At 39.2% G+C, this 17,917-nt stretch overlaps 1 protein-coding gene across 1 annotated transcript in view; it reads right to left on the bottom strand.

Moving 5' to 3' along the window:
• Positions 1 to 4,756: 4,756 nt before the first annotated feature.
• The window catches only part of LOC138981239 (5-hydroxytryptamine receptor-like), a 13,916-nt gene continuing 755 nt past the window's right edge, over positions 4,757 to 17,917 (bottom strand). Inside the window, exons 1-2 of the mRNA XM_070354079.1 lie at positions 14,155 to 17,917; positions 4,757 to 11,470 (exon numbers count right to left, since the gene is read on the bottom strand). The exon at positions 14,155 to 17,917 is cut by the window's right edge and continues 755 nt beyond it. Coding sequence (XP_070210180.1) covers positions 10,126 to 11,470; positions 14,155 to 14,390 — 1,581 coding nt within the window. The 5' untranslated portion in view covers positions 14,391 to 17,917 and the 3' untranslated portion in view covers positions 4,757 to 10,125. The remainder of the gene's footprint in view (positions 11,471 to 14,154) is intronic.

Raw genomic sequence — 17,917 nt, 5'->3', positions numbered from 1 at the left:
GAGTGATTAGGCTGAAATGAAATTGCGTACAAAATGTCGTCTGCATGACTGCATGTTCGACCCGTGTTGTTCGTTGTATAAATAGCTTAAACAATGACGACAACTCGTTGAGTGGTTTATTTTCCAGTAATCAACTCGTGGTCATTGTTTAAGCTCTATATATTCTATACCATTCACAGCTGTCGGCAAGATACAGGCGAGGCAGGAAGTATTATGAGCTGTTAAAGAGTTTGAGAGAGAGTTCATGAAAGAGAGAGAGAGAGAGAGAGAGAGAGAGAGAGAGAGAGAGAAAGAGAGAGAGAGAGAGAGAGAGAAAGAGGGAGATTAGAGAGAGATACATAGAAAGAGAGAGAGCGATCAGAAAGAGAGAGAGGGACAGACAGACAGACAGATAGACAGATAGAGACAAACAGAGAGAGAGATAGAGACAGAGAGAGAGAGAGACAGAGAGAGAGAGAGAGAGAGGCAGAGAGAGAGAGAAAGAGAGAGAGAGAGAGAGAGAGAGAGAGAGAGAGAGAGAGAGAGAGAGAGAGAGAGAGAGAGAGAGAGAGAGAGAGAGAGAGAGAGAGAGAGAGAGAGAGAGAGAGAGAGAGAGAAAGCGAGTCCGGGAGACAGACACACACACGCATGCTCGCACCCACCAACCAACCCACTCACTGACCCACTCGCGTTCGCGCGCACACACACACACACACACGCACACACACACACACACACACACACACATACACATGCAAGCACGTACGCACGCACGCACGCACGCATGCACGCACGCACGCACACACACGCACGCACACACACATACATACACACGCGCGCACACACACACACACACACACACACACACACACACACACACTACCGTCCTATCACCATACACATTATCATACTGCCTTACACTCCAAACATTTCATTTTAAAATTCCAATTTATTCAACCGTTATCTTCTTTAAACGATCATGATTTTGTAACCATCCAGCAAAACAGGCATCAGGCGAGCAAGTATAATTATGTACACATGTTATCGCAACATACCTTGTACAAGAACTATCCATAAAATTTGAATGCAAGCAAAAACAAAAAGTAACAGGGCGTCAACATGTTCATGGTCCGTACAGGTAACAAGCGATAAAACAAAAGAATACAGATGGACTGAAGACAAAGTTTGACGGAAACAAGTATATGACGAAGAAGCAATATACAAGATATTTCGATTTGAAGAATGATAAGGAATGCTAGACAGTTCATAATAAGAATACAGAAATAAAAGACAAAGAACAACACACAAACAACAAGACAAGACAGGAACACGAACGTTAATACACACAAAAATACAAGACAGGAAAACATTATATACAGGACCAGACATCTGAAATAAATCTGAAAAGTTTAAGAGGAAAACACAAAAATAACAACAATAATGCAAATATCATGAAACAGAAGTTAGTACTGTCATGTGAGTACCATATTCTTATGTCCATACAATAAAGTATAATGATTTTATGAATATGCGCATTCATTATACGTACATATGAAATCAGCTGCATTGAAGCAAAATAGTGCGTACATGATACATGTCATGAAATCACATGCAAGTGACAGCAATATGTAACGACGGTAGTTGACTGACATGCTTATTTCAATAAAAAGTTTCTATGGCAGCAAGGTGCCTTTCTTCCCCTGTTTTCCATCCCACCACACGTTTTTGTTTGTATATGCTTCCCTTAATGGGAGAAAATCAGAGAGAGAGAGACCAATCAGAAGATTGAGAAGATTGAAAATAATTATGCGAAGCGCGTGACTTCAGACAAGATTGATGACTTTGATTTGATTTTCTTCCTCGCAACTTCGCTAACTTATTGACTTATGTAGAAGTCATGAAACACTCTAGAATACGTCTTCAAGAATAAGTACACAAACACTGTATAATGGCTGTCTTCTGAGAAATTGTGTACGTAGTTATAACCGCGTTATGAAAACTCTTATTAGCGTGTGGGACCACTGGGCAGAATCCCGCGCAATGAACAATGTCACAAGTAATAATACAAATAATCAGTAATAATAAAAGTAATTGTAATAATAATTATTATTATTATAAGTCCGGCCGTATGAATCTCGTATGCAGTGCCTTGCGCGTGAACTTACGATAAAAACCCCGCGCAATGAGAACAAATCACAAGACGATGCATGAGCCGTTAAATGTTACTAATTGTCATAGCTTTAATGAAACGCAGGTGTGGTCACAGCTTATAAAGCCACAAAAGCACGATGCACACGTGTTGATATCTTCACCCTATTCCATGTAAAACTACACCATGAAGGTGATCAATGTCATTGCTTTGAATAAGCTTGATTAATGCTCCAATACACGATTATGTACTTGTTCCACATTTGGTGATTAAGTTAAATACATATCACCTTTGCTGAGTCTACCAAACACATACAACTAAATGGGTATATACTTGTTCTCTCAAATTATATCACTACGACTACCACCACTACCTTCTTTCTGGATTAGTGACGTTATTCTGTTGGGACTAGCTACGGAAGCTGTGCGCGTACACATTTATCCAAACACACACGGAAACAAAAATGTAGTCACTACAACCAACTCTCTCTCTCTATCTCTCTGTCTCTCTCTCTGTCTCTCTCTCTGTCTCTCTCTCTGTCTCTCTGTCTCTCTCTCTCTCTCTCTTTCTCTCTGTCTCTCTCTCTGTCTCTCTGTCTCTCTCTCTCTCTCTCTTTCTCTCTCTTTCTCTCTCCCTCTCTCTCTATGCCTAGGTAAAACCTTGCTCGCGCATGTTGATACTCGTTTGATTCCGAATGAAAAAATAAAGGGGAAAAACTTGAAAACATTCTCACAAGAAAAATAAGCAGAATACTATAATACAGCGGTAAATGCATAAAAGCTGTTAATTAAAAACAAAACAAACAAGTCGCGTAAGGCGAAATTACTACATTTAGTCAAGCTGTAGAACTCACATAATGAAACTGAACGCACTGCATTTTTTCACAATGACCGTAGTCCGCCGCTTGTGCATAACGGAGTGAAACTGACGAGCCTGTTCAGCGCGGTAGTGGTTTCGCTGTGCTGCATAGCACGCTTGTCTGTACCTCTCTTCGTTTTAACTTTCTGAGCGTGTTTTTAATCCAAACATATCATCTCTCTATGTTTTTTGGAATCAGGAACCGACACGACAAGGAATAAGATGAAATTGTTTTTAAATCGATATCGGAAATTTAATTTTGATCATAATTTTAATATTTTTAATTTTCAGAGCTTGTTTTTAATCCAAATATAACATATGTATATGTTTTTGGAATCAGGAAATTATGTAGAATAAGATAAACGTAAATTTGGATCGTTTTATATAAAAAATAATTATTACAATTTTCAGATTTTTAATGATCAAAGTCATTAATTAATTGTTAAGCCACCAAACTGAAATGCAATACCGAAGTCCGGCCTTCGTGGAAGATTGCTTTACAAAAATGTCAATCAATTTGATTGAAAACTGAGTGTGTGACAGTGCCGCCTCAACTTTTACAAAAAGCCGGATATGACGTCATCAAAAGTATTTATCGAAAAAAATAAAACAACGTCCGGGGATATCATTCCCAGGAACTCTCATGTCAAATTTCATAAAGATCGGTCCAGTAGTTTGGTCTGAATCGCTCTACACACACACCCGCACAGACAGACAGACAGACAGACAGACAGACAGACAGACACACACACACACACACACACACACACACACACACACACACACACACACACACACACACACACACACACACACACACACACACACACATACACCACGACCCTCGTCTCGATTCCCCCTCTATGTTAAAACATTTAAAAACTTGACTAAATGTAAAAACAAGCAAATGTAAAGTCCATTCGAAAACAAAATAAAAATAATGCTTGTGCGTGCTTGAATCAGAGATGACGGCAACATTATTTCCATATAACTTTTTTTCTAATCAAAAGGACTAGTGCAGTTATCACAAAGCCATGCTTTGTGAATAGAACATTATATTATAGTATTACAACAAAAACGTTGGTTTAAACATTCTTTTGAAGCTAAAATCTTTAAAGTGAAAGTCTTTACAATCACGTGCTTAATGTAAGACATTAGTAAAATATTGACGCTGAAATAAAAAAAATTTTTATGCATATTTAGCGCTTATATATCTCATGGTAGATAAATAGGCGTGCTTGACAGTGACATTTCTTCCTCAAAAAAACGTGTGCTGACATAGCAAGTGCTCAAAACTCAAAATATCGAATGCATATAATCACACGGTAGGTATATATTTTTGCCTACCAGTAAAAAAGCTTATTGTGTCTTAGTGTTCGTGTCAGTGTTAGTGTGTATGTGTGTGTGTGTGTGTGTGTGTGTGTGTGTGTGTGTGTGTGTGTGTGTGTTTCTGTCTATGTGTGTGTGTGTGTGTGTGTGTGCGTGCGGGCGCGCGCGTGCGTGCGTGCGTTCGTGCAGGCGTGTGTTTCTTTTACAGCAAGCTACAACATATGTACCTTACCAGTTATAATCATTAAGTGCAACTCAGCAGATAATTCCGTATTCCCACGATAAATAGAGCTATGCTATTAAGTATTGTTAAGTGTATCGCAGTTGAAGGGTGTGAGCAGCTTTTTACATTTAGTCAAGCAATTCAGCAAATGATTACATGTTTACCTCAGTGAAGAACGATGAGAAGCCCCCCCCCCCCTTCCTTCCCCCCTACACACACACACCTAATCCACCCCCAACCTTGAAAAAAAAAGTGTCATCAGTTATTCGCCGTTGGACTAGACATACACGTTGCATTGTTCCTACTTACTTTTAAAAGAAGGAATAAGAAACAAAAACAAAACAACAAAGAAACGAAGACAGAAACACACAGACAAGTAAACAACAAATAAATGAAGAAAAAAAGGAACGAAAATAAAGGAAGAAAAAAACAAAAGAGACAAACAGGAACAACAAACAAAGACAGAAAGAAAGAAACAAAAATATAATAAATATAACAGGTCAGTAAAGCGAAGAAGAGTGTCTGATATATATATATATCACATTGGATTTTGCAATATGTAAATAAACTTGGCTCTCATCTCTTCGTTTCTAAGATTGCAAAATGCTAGTAGCACACAGAAACTGTTATTCTTTATCAAGCACGTGCACACATTTTTGTCCATCGTTAGAACTAACGTTATCCGGTTTAGTGCATGGTGTTGTAAGGATTTCGTATGCAATCGTTACATAATTGATTCAGCGAGGATAGAAGATAAACGACAACAAAACAGTGCAGAATCCCTCTCCTTTCTCTTTTTAAAATGAACTACCAGTGCATACATTTAAAATTATGCTTCAGAATCTTGAATATTCTACCAACGTCCTGTGTTCATGTACACGTTTACACAAGGCAATAATGTATGACTTTCTCTAGAATTCATATGTAGAACTCAAGACGAATAAAACAAATATTGTATCTTTTAAATCTTACAGAATACAAGTTGGAAAATCATTTGCGCTGTAAATGTGTGAACACAAATTAAGCCTTCTTCGTAGGTATAATCGGTTACACAAACACCCGAAGCACACAGAAAGGTCAAACATGGATAACTTCATGTGATCTTACTACTACTTTTGAACACAGTATGGTATGCCATAACATAATCATTTAAACACCTTTTTAGAGAGAGTTCTAAAACCAGTATAATTTGATACCTACCCCAGAAACTTCATAATATTGCAAAGAGTGGATGGTAGATGGTTTTCAACAATCGCAAGGACATTATATAAACTTTGAAATTACGCTTCGCTGATTCAGTTAACATGCGAAAGCCCTATGTAATCAAATAAATATTCTTTCCGAACCTCTACAATTGAGCCATGACAGTAAATGCCAACGCATCCAGCTTTTATGACAGCAGAAAACATTATACTATGAAGTTATTTTTAGTTAACAATGCCACGGATATTCGTAAACATCATATTCCTTAGTTGCAAATATCGAATAGTGATTAGGTTATATGTGTATAATGAATGATGTATAGCACTCAAATTATAATTGCAAAACCAGAACTGTTTAAACAAAATAATTATTACAGATAAACTCAAGTCTCCTGCTAGCTAGTTTGATAACGATTTCTTAAAATAATTCATCCAGGGAACTCCATTTCATAGTGAATAATATACTCCTGAACAAAATGTTCATTAACCTTAAAATTTCGTTCATTTCAAAGACACAAATTAAATTGAAATAACAACTTCCATTGTTTTTAACTATCTGTATGTCTTGTCTTAACAATAATATACAGTGATACCTACATTAAGCTTCTTGTCATTGCCATAAATAATCAATTCAAATCACAGCTGAAATTGCTGAACAGTCGGGATTGTTTGTCTCAACTATAATTATGCATCGTTGAAGAAGGACGCTCAGCTGTAGAGAGAAAGAAAGAAAAAAAAAACAAAAAAAAAAAACGTAAGGTTCCATTCTTTTCAATTATTTTTCAGCTTGAAGCGGACTGCATGCAACTGAGGAAAAAAAAAAAAAAAAAAAAAATTATGCATCGTTTATTTCTCGTTTTTTTCTCCAGTCCGATTCAAACATGTAAATCGTATTGTGTGCAACTGGTGTACATTGATAGGAAATAATGTATACACCCGTGCCGCTGCATGAAGTAGTATGCAAACTGAAGGTGCCATGCTAACAAAACTATATACAGATTATACTAATCATAAGAATCATTAAACATACACAATAATTCTACGACTATGCACTAAGCTATCGATACAAACTGCCAGTTGCTTCATTGGTAACGAGTGTAGGTTTCTTGTGAAAAATTACTCAGATCGTAATTTTACTTACTAAGTTACTTCCTGTATGACGAGCCGAAAGACACATTTCTGTTTGTATTAAACATTTAGACAACAAAGTTGTATTGTATTGTATTGTATTGTATTGTATTGTATTGTATTGTATTGTATTGTATTGTACGTATATGTATTGTGTAAAATAAAAAAACAAGTCGCGTAAGGCGAAATTACAACATTTAGTCAAGCTGTGGATCTCACAGAATGAAATTGAACGTAGTCCGCCGCTAGTGCAAAAGACAGTGAAAGTGACGAGCCTGTTTGGCGCGGTGGCGGTTGCGCTGTGCTTCATAGCACGCTTTACTGTACCTCTCTTCGTTTTAGCTTTCTGAGCGTGTTTTTAATCCAAACATATCATATTTATATGTTTTTGGAATCAGGAACCGACAAGGAATAAGATGAAAGTGTTTTTAAATTGATTTCGAAAATTTAGTTTTGATCATAATTTTTAATTTGTTTAATTTTCAGAGTTTGTTTTTAATCCAAATATAACATATCCATATGTTTTTGGAATCAGAAAATGATGAAGAATAAGATGAACGTAAATTTGGATCGTTTTATAAAATTTTTGTTTACAATTTTCAGATTTTTAATGACCAAAGTCATCAATTAATTTTTAAGCCACCAAGCTGAAATGCAATACCGAAGTCCGGCCTTCGTCGAAGATTGCTTGGCCAAAATTTCAATCAATTTGATTGAAAAATGAGAGTGTGACAGTGCCGCCTCAACTTTTACAAAAAGCCGGATATGACGTCATCAAAGACATTTATCGAAAAAAAGAAAAAACATTCCGGGGATATCATACCCAGCAACTCTCATGTCAAATTTCATAAAGATCGGTCCAGTAGTTTACTCTGAATCGCTCTACACACACACACACACACACGCACACACACACACACACACACACACATACACACATACACACATACACCATGACCCTCGTCTCGATTCCCCCTCTATGTTAAAACATTTAGTCAAAACTTGACTAAATGTAAAAAGAGCTAAACAACAGTGCAAGTGGATTTACTCTCCCTTTGACCAGAGTAGCCCTCTTTTTCTCGCTGGTTACAAGGATAAACTGTTCCTCCTTCCATTAAAAAAAAAAAATTAACATTCGCATGCGCAAGTTATTTCAGTTTGTTTTACCTTTACATTCTGGCGTGGTGACATATCCCTTAAGAAAAGTGTGACACAACGGTTATTACATGTACGCTTTTTTGAGTCTCTCTCTCTCTGTTTCTCTCTCTTTATCTCCGTAAAATGCCAATCATATCGTGGGAATTGTTTTGTTTACTCAACTGACAATGCATCTGAAACTTGTGTAACCCGCAAATATAAATCGTCAAGTCTGTATTATTTGTTCTTCTTGCCAAAGTCACAATGGTTTCAATCAAATTATTCCACTTTGGACAATATAGCAAGACAGTTCTATCGTTCGATAATAAGACTTTGTCGTTCAGACAATAGTATGCCATTCCATTCTTCTGTCGTATCCCAGAACGGATTTAACAAATCCAAATAATTCAACAAGCAAAATATAACGATTAATGTGTCGTTCAGTCTATGTAGTTAACTGTTTCTTCTTATTCCAGCATGCCTTCCACAAATCCACACGATTCAGTAAGGATCTTTCACATTCAAACACTTACTCTGTCGTTAAGTCTGAATCTTCAATTATTCTTTCCTATTTCAGAGTGACTTTAACAAATCCACGCAATCCAGAAAGAAGCATATGAACATGGTAGACATTAAATGTTTCATCTTTGCCGTTTGAGCTCATTACTTAGTTAGTGGAAGAATCTTTTGTAATGTATGTTTGATGGTGTATGCTTTTAATTAAGCGTTGCTGACTGTGAATGTAGATGTAAATGCTTGTATAACTGTGTTTTAATTCTAAATGTGTCAAGCGCAAAGAGCATAATTGTAAAGTTATGATGTTGCGCTATATAAATGCTCATTTATTATTATTATTAATATTATTATTATTATTATTATTATTATTATTATTATTATTATTATTATTATTATTATTATTATGACAGATTTTTTCAATTGTACATTCGAAGCTCATTGACGATAATTTCAGCTCAACGGAACGAACACATTTTCAAATACTAACACTGTCAGCCAAATGACACCGAGCCGTGAGATACTATGCGGATTTTTGTTTTGCTCCAAAAGCAGAGACACATTTTGCCTTCACTCAAGGTTCATTTAGCTTTGGTTGATTTTCATACTATTCACATTATGAATAATTCGAACGGCTTCTTCGCCAAGCTGTTCTTGGATAAATAATTTCTCTTTTTAAGACAACGAACACATATACATTAACGAAAAAAAGAAAGAAAAAAACCCACGTTTCAAGTAGTATTGGTAATGCTCGAGTCCCAAGCACGGACACGTTTTCATTTGCAGCCAAGTGGTTTCGCTTGCACCACAAACACCATAAAGCTACAATGCTGGCGCAATTACAGTAAACTTTCTTTGTACACTTTTTACAGTCTCTGTACATATCGGATGTACCACGACTAGCCCATCACATCACAGTATACTTTAGAGACGCATTGCCGTGCCCAGTCACCAGCAACAGAAGCAGTAAGTTAATGCATCTGCATTCACTGTTTTCTGTGTGCACATGAAAGTCTTTTGTCTGTGGACATAATTATCAAGTCACTTTTTCCGTGCGCACAGTAACTCACTGTTTGTGTTATGTGTATAGCATATCTTTTTTTTTCTTCGTGCGCACAAAGTCACCTTTTCTGCATGCACATCAAATCACGTTTCTATACGTACATATCGAACCACCTTTTTCCGGATGCATTCGCGTGCATTTCAAATCACGTTTCTATACGTACATATCGAACCACCTTTTTCCGGATGTATTCGCGTGCATTTCAAATCACGTTTCTATACGTACATATCGAACCACCTTTTTCCGGATGTATTCGCGTGCATTTCAAATCACTTTCTGTTCGTGCACATACACTCGTGTTTTTGTGTCTGTGTGCACATAAAATAGATTTTTGTTTTCTTGTGTGTATATGAAATCACTTTTTTGAGTATAAATCAAATCCATTTTGTACTGTTTACAACATCAAATCATTTTAGTGATTTGTGGACATCTAGTCTGGGTTTTTATCTGCGCGCAACTCAAATCCCCATCCCCATGTACACATCAAGTCACTTATTAACTTCTGCATGGAGTACATCATCTGCGTGTTTTGGGGGGACCGATCTCATCTTCGGCCTCGCGAGTACTTGCCGAAGAGGATCTTTCGGAATGCGTTTCTGAACTCGGGGCTGAAGATAGTGTAAATAATGGGGTTGATAAGGCTGTTGAGGTAGCCGAGCCACAACAGCATGCTACCCACCATGGGCGGGATCTCTACCAAATCCTTGACGAAGGGTCCGGACAGGGCCACGATGAAGAAGGGCAGCCAGCACAGCAGAAAGGCCCCCGTGATGATGGCCAGGGTGCGGGCGGCCTTCCTCTCACGCTTCTGCTCCAGCTTCTCCCGCTGCCGGTTGGAGTTGGGGAGGCAGGGTTTCCGCGCCGCCTCCCCGTCTCCACCCGTTTTGTCCATGATGGTGGTGGGCGGGTCGGCCTCGATGCCGTTAGTGTATCCGCTTTTGCCGTTACCCGTGGGCTCGCCGCAGTGACTATCCGCGTCTGCAGACACGTCGGAGCTGTTATTTTTGTGTGGGACTGTCGGACTGCAGCTACCACTGTTGGGCCTGGAGAGTCCGTTCGTGGTGAGGTGGTTGTTGCCCACCGTAAGTTCCTTCTCTTTCTCTGGGGAGCAGCCGTTGCAGTTGGAAACCACAGAGTACTCGGCCTGAACGTTGAGAGTGATGTGCTCCGCCCCTATCCCTCTCCCTCCACCCCCACCACCACCACCACCGCCGGCGCCACCTAGAGCCCCATTTTTGCGCTTATTCTTCTTATGGAACTTCTCGCGGCGGATCCGCCTGCGCGCCACTATGTAGATGCGCGCGTAAATGCAGATCATGATAAACATGGGGAGGTAGAAGGCGCCCACGGTAGAGAAGACGGTGTAGCCTTTGTCCTGCGAGATGATGCAGGCGCCCGTCTTCTCCGGCTTGTTGTCGGGGTCCCGCCAGCCGAAAAGGGGCGGGATGGAGATGGTGAGGGCCACGACCCACACGGCCAGGATCATCAGCAGGATACGACGAGCGCTGCGGCAGCGGATGTAATCTATGGACGTGACGGCCCAGTAGCGGTCCATGGCGATAGCCACAAGGTGCAGGATGGAGGCCGTACAGCACAGCACGTCGAAGGAGATCCACATGTCGCACACTTCAGAGTGCAGGAACCAGAAGCGGGAGATCTCGTGGACAACGGACAACGGCATGACGAGCACGGCCACCATGAGGTCAGCCACGGCCAGCGACAGTACCAGGTAGTTGGACACGTTGTGCAGGGACCGCTCCAGCAGCACGGCAGCGATGACGAAGCAGTTGCCGATGATGCAGCAGAGGATCATGATGCCCAGAATGACACTGGTGGAGATGAGGTGCTCCTGGCTGTACACCGTCAGTCTGTAAGGGGGCCCGAAGCTCCTGTTGGTGGAAACAAGAGTTCAGTTAGTAAACAGTGTCATGAAACAGTATATGAGGGATGTTGGTTGAAACAAGAGTTCAGTTAGTAAACAGTGTCATGAAACAGTATATGAGGGATGTTGGTTGAAACAAGAGTTCAGTTAGTAAACAGTGTCATAAAACGGTTTAACTGGTGTGAGTTTTAGGGTGTTCGATTAAGCAAAAGCTCGATAAGTGTTACAGTGTCGTGAAACATTAGCATGGACCGTTTGTTTGGTTGAAGCAAATTTTATTCAGTGTTAAGTGTCATGAAACATAAATGATAAAAGGTTAATGGCTAAAACTCAAGCATAAGTCCGAAACTGAACCTGGTGGTTTGAACAAGATTTTAAATGTAAACAAACATGTAATGAAACCGAAATAACCAACAAATTAGGCGGGCACTCGATATCCTAAGCTTGACCTTCTGGTATAGATAAGAGTCTGTTCACTTAGATAGTCGTGAAACAATGATCATTATGCAATAAGGGCTCGTAATCAGGCAAAAATCCAAAGTTGAACTTGCTGGTTAACAAAAATAAAAATTATTCTGTTCAATATAAAGTGCCATGAAGCATTAATGTAGAACTGTTGGTTTAAAGCGTACTTCTGTTCAAAAGCACGTGTCGTGAAGCAATGCTTAGCCCCCCCCCCCCCAAAAAAAAAATAAATAAATAAATAAAAGTTGTATGTTTCTGGTAACATGGCTACAAAAAATAGGGTAGCTAGGTAGGGATTTTTTGTTTTTGTTTTTGTTTTTGGTCAGGGTAGAACATCACTATACAGTGTGGCAAAGAGACTAGACTTACTATACAAAGAGAAAGACAACACATTACAAAACAAATGAGACAAAAGGGATGCGGGGTTATCCCCCTTGTGTCGTCTGCCGTCTGTTACTTTCGTTTTGACGCTTTTTTTTCTTCTTTTTTACATTTAGTCAAGTTTTGACTAAATGTTTTAACATAGAGGGGGGAATCGAGACGAGGGTCGTGGTGTATGTGTGCGTGTCTGTGTGTGTGTGTAGAGCGATTTAGAGTAAACTACTAGACCGATTTTTATGAACTTTTTCATGACAGTTCCTGGGTATGATATCCCCATACGTTTTTTTTTCATTTTTCGATAAATGTCTTTGATGACGTCATATCCGGCATTTTGTAAAAGTTGAGGCGGCACTGTCACACCCTCATTTTTCAATAAAATTGATTGGAATATTGGCCAAGCAATCATCGACGAAGGCCGGACTTTGGTATTGCATTTCAGCTTGGAGGCTTACTAATTAATTACAATTATTTTTTCATAAAACGATTCAAAATTACGTTTATCGTATTCTTTATCATTTTCTGATTCCAAAAACATATAAATATGTTATATTCGGATTAAAAACAACCTCTGAAAATTAAAAATATGAAAATTATGAATAAAATAAAATTTCGGAAATCGATTTAAAAACAATTTCATCTTATTCCTTGTCCGTTCCTGATTCAACAAACATATATATATATATGGTATGTTTGAATTAAAAACACGTTCAGAGAGTTAAAAAGAATAGAGATATAGAAAAACGTGCTATCCTCCTCAGCGCAACCACTACTGCGCTTTTCTGGATTGTTAATTTCACTGCCTTTGCCACGAGCGGTGGACAGACGATGCTACGAGTGTACGGTCTTGCGGAAAAAATGCAATGCGTTCAGTTTCATTTTGTGAGTTCGACTGAGCTTGACTAAATGTTGTATTTTCGCCTTACGCGAGTACTTGGTTTTTTTACAAATGCAATAAAAAAAAGTCTAGGGTCGGCGGAAAAAAAACTAGGTAGGGTCGGGTGACCAGAAACATACAACTTTTTTTGTTTGGCCTTAGCAATAAGGCCAACCCGATTTCAAGCAAAAGCCAGAAGCTGGGCCTGTTGGATGAATCAAGATTGCATTCAATGTAAAGTGTCATGAAACAACGCTAGAGACCTTTTGGTGGTTATTAAATTGTATTCAATAAAAAGTGTCATGACACAGTGATATTGACCTGTTTGTTTAATCCAAACTTTATTTAAATATCAAGTATCTTACAACAGTATTTCTTAGCGAACATTTTCATAAAAAAGGCATAAACCAGATTGTAATCAGTGTTATTGTAAAAAAACAAAACAGTTATTAACTTTGGACATGTTTGGAATACAAAAACAAGAAAGGTGGGTTGTTGGAACGTTTGTTATTGACAAAACAATACACTCACAATAGTGTTGTCAATAACAAACGTTCCAACAACCTACCTTCCTTGTTTTTTTTATTCTGAATTTTGGAACGTTGGTATAGTCTCTTTGTTTTTGGATTTGGACATGTTTGTTTTAAACATAGTTTATTCAATGTAAAGTGTTATGAAACAGTGACACGAACCTGTTCGTCAAAACAATAATTGACTCAGTGTTACGTTGTAAGGTTTAAAGCGGATTTATACATTGTAAATTGTCATGAACAAGTGATACGGACCAGTAGTTCCATACAAGATTTGTATCCAGTAAAATATGTTATGAAACAGTAATTCGAGCCTGTTTTTATTTAAGCGGATTCTATTCATGCCAATTAGTGTTTAAAACAAAAATCGGGCACGAACGCAAGTAAATTTATGATTATTACGAAGCACACGCACACACATACACACAAATAAAACGTGACCTGTTCTTCCCGTCCACGCCTCCTCCTTCTCCCTCTCCATTCGTGCTGACGTCCAGGCCGACTAGCTCGTGGCCGCTTACACCGCTGACGTTGGGAAAACCGGCCACCACCTCGCCGCCCCCCATGACGTCATAGTGAGAGGCGTTGGAAGTGACGTTGACAATGTAGGCGTGCAGCAGGCCCAGACCCTCGCTGACATTGTAGGTGATGGCTGACGTGCTTTGTGTGGTCGTCATGGCTACGAGGATTGCAACACAAACTATGTGTTTTTAAAGCTGATTTTTACTTGTATTGTGGTTGGCTTTGTTTTGTAACTGTTTGTGCACAGTCCACTTCTGACAACTGTTGAAGCCTTGTCAGCAGCCACAAAGCAAAGTTAATAAGCTTCGTCAAATATATTCACACACGCAAGACTATTTTAGCGATGCATTGTTTTAGAGTCATATTTTGCTTTGCTCGCAGTTTCAGTTTATACTGTTCAACTGATTTGTTGATTCCTTTGTTACGTAAATCGTTGCGACATACACATTTGGAGACACTTTGTTTCAGTCTTCAGATTGAGAAGACGAGGATCGTCCAAATAACATCAGAAGTGTTCCAAGCGGGAGAGCGTCTCTGACACAACTGGTCTTTCCATTACAAACACACCTCGGCGCCAAGGGATTCTCAAATTTTTGCAAAGGTCAACGGCCAACATTATTTATCGATTAGTTATCAACTATTATTTTCCTGCTATTTTAAATGTATATGTGTCAGAGCTTTAACCTCACGAGACAATCTAGTTTATAAGTGCCAGCTTTTCTGAGGAAAAAAGTCAGAGTTACTCAAAGTTCAAGCTTTTGTGACCTAATAACCAGTCTCGTTAATGTCACTTTGTCTGTTTAGCGCAGCCTTTGGTCGGACCGGGGTTAACGCATGAGCTAAACCCACTATAGCACTGGCTTTTCAAAATGTACATGGCACACATCTTGAATATAAACGATTGTTGATCTCCCTCGCAGCTGCTGTGACCACACTAACTGCAGACAAAACCCACCCAATGCTGGATTAAAACTGTCGGGGTCAAATTATACGCACAGTGAGCGATGGAACAATAATCCGACTTGATGAATGAAGCAGACAGCTGTTTTTCCCCCCAACTGATTATAACACAGCACAACACAACACACACTGTCGATTATCCTGTGGTGTCTGTTTTTCTTTGTGTATTGCTGGTTTTGTTGGTTTCAATCACTCTGTCGCGACCAAACAGATTCAGCTTGGGACCAATATTATGAACAATTCATCAAATCAGGTCAGTTGTTCAGCGTTTTTCTCCCAGTTCACAATTAGAGAGATGCAATTATTGAAAACAAACTGCGGCTTGAAGTACACAGTATTCCGCTGTGTTGATGTACTCGTTCAAAACAAAATCGTCGACTGACGACAGTACAAAGAGCAATGAACGTCAACGAAGTAGCAACCGGGCAGGAGTTTCAGCTGTAACTGACCGTCAACACAATCGTTAATACCAAGAGCCAAGCCCCAGTATTATAGCCACACCCCCTGCGACTGCAGTGTCACGACTGACCGCAATCAGTATTACATTTATTTATTCATAACCGCCAATTTTTGAAAGTAAAGCCAACACACGCCCTGTCTGTTTAAACCTGTCTGCGCTGAAGGCCTTAATCACTCACAATTTGTCGCTGTCCGCTTTTTGTCTTGTCTTGTCTTTGGGAATTTGTGTCGCCACGACAACAGTTCGCTTCCTTGTCCAGGAGCAAACCTCACGGCTTTTGTAGGCGCGTGCGCACACGCGTGCCTTCTGCAACACCTGTAATTACTCGTGTGCGAGATTGACAGGTGTGCCGCTTCCTGTACAATGTATGGCGGTGATGATTAATTTCTTTTCTTTTTCTTTTGCGGACAGAAGATAGCGCAGAACTGTTGACGGCTCAGTGGTTTGCCTCGTATCTTTATAAACTGCAGTTTAGATTCAGCTTATGCGAATGAATCCAACAATTTTAGTATTTCTGTTATGTTCGCTTGGCTGTATTCTCGTTTTTTTCTCTCGTTTTTTCTTGTTTCTAATAGCTTGTGTTATTACATGTAGCTTTATTTAATGTAGCTTGTCCAAAACGATTCATAAGCCACAAACACATTTGCTTTTTTTTTAAAGTGTCTCGATATGTTTGTGTGTATAATCTTGAAGTGTGAGTTAATATTCAAATAAAGTGGTTGCACTTCGATGGTGATTTCACGAGCTCACACGTAGCCAGAACATTCTGGAACGCTGAAGAAGAAGAAGATGGTGATTTAAAAAAACAAAACAATCGTTAATGGGTAGTGCTTTTCAAATAATGTAAGCACTGATTGTCTTGAGTTTTTGTTGTTGTCATTTTACGATTCATCAGCAACAATAACTATCTTTACAAGTGCAGCCTTTGTCACTTTGTTTGTTTTCTTGCCGCGTTAATATTGTGAAAGGTAAGCCCAAACAAACGGAATACTCAGAGGAAAAGTCAAGAATGTAACTACACACTAAATCCAGGCGCGGTAGGACACAATGCACTCCAATGTTCAACCACTCGAGAATACAAGCTTTTCTTTGATCTTATATTAACCTGTTCGGGTGCTGCTTTGATGATTGCTTTGATCAGAGCAATTTTCCGCGATGCTGAACAGGGATATTAGTCTTTTATCAGGTGTTGGGATTCCATCGGATGGTAGTTTGTTTCGTATTCGCACAATGTGTGGTTTCATAACATCCCCTTTACTTTCTCTTGCTCTATTTCCGGTTTGGAAATGAAGGCTTGCAGCTCCTGGCTGGTGTTCGTTAGAACCGTTGCTTCTTTTCCGGGTTCTCTTCTTTTGAAGATGTAGACACTGACAAACATCAACGACGATGTCAGTTTTTGTAAGGTCAAAACAAAAAATAGGTGTGGTTAAGGTAACATAGCCACACAAAAAAATAGGGTAGGAAGGAAGGCAATCACTTTTTTTTTTAACTTTTTTTTCTAATGTGTACAAATTAAACCTACTTGACAGGGAAATAAGTGTGCGACTCGAGCGCTTTCGCTTTCATTGCGTTTTCTGCACTCGGTGTTTTTTTTGTTTTTTTTTTGACAAATGTAAAAAAAAGTTAAAGGGTCGGCCCCTAAAAATAGGGTAGGTCGGGTTACCGTAACCACACCTATTTTTTTTTAGGACTAATATGTAGTTGTGCGTTCCGTATTCAGTGATCCATCCTCCTTTCTTATTTACAGTTATATCAAATAAAAGTCGAACCTTATCGCAATCACTTTACACAAATAATCTGACGAACACAAAATCGTCGAAGTCTTTTAACGACGATCTAATGCCATCAGTCGACACTGATTCCGTGGTCAGACGTTGATTATGCTTGGAAAACTTATCACGGGTCGACACTGAATAAGGGGTCAGAAGCTGGAAACAATCTTGCGAAAACTTATCAGCCACGTCGGCATCGACAGTCGACACTGGCTCCAAGGATAGAAGCAGGTTTTGGTCTCACAATCCTGACACACACGGCACTAGTAAAACAAAAAAAACTAAAGTCACGAGTGTCTGACACTCTTGACTGCATACAGCCACGTGCTGACCAAGATGCATTTAATTCACTCAGCAACACGAGAGAAGAGTGTAAAGCAAACCCTTGTACTTCCGTAGCTAAAACAAATCGTCTTTCTCCCTTGAACAAAAAAAAAACAAAAAAAAATGTCAGGGAGGGTCACAAGGGATACACGCTCCCAACCACAAA

Source organism: Littorina saxatilis, linkage group LG12 (assembly GCF_037325665.1).
Source record: "Littorina saxatilis isolate snail1 linkage group LG12, US_GU_Lsax_2.0, whole genome shotgun sequence".
Taxonomy (NCBI): domain Eukaryota; kingdom Metazoa; phylum Mollusca; class Gastropoda; order Littorinimorpha; family Littorinidae; genus Littorina; species Littorina saxatilis.
Note: the sequence above shows the minus strand (reverse complement) of the source record. Positions and strands in the feature narration are given on the sequence as shown.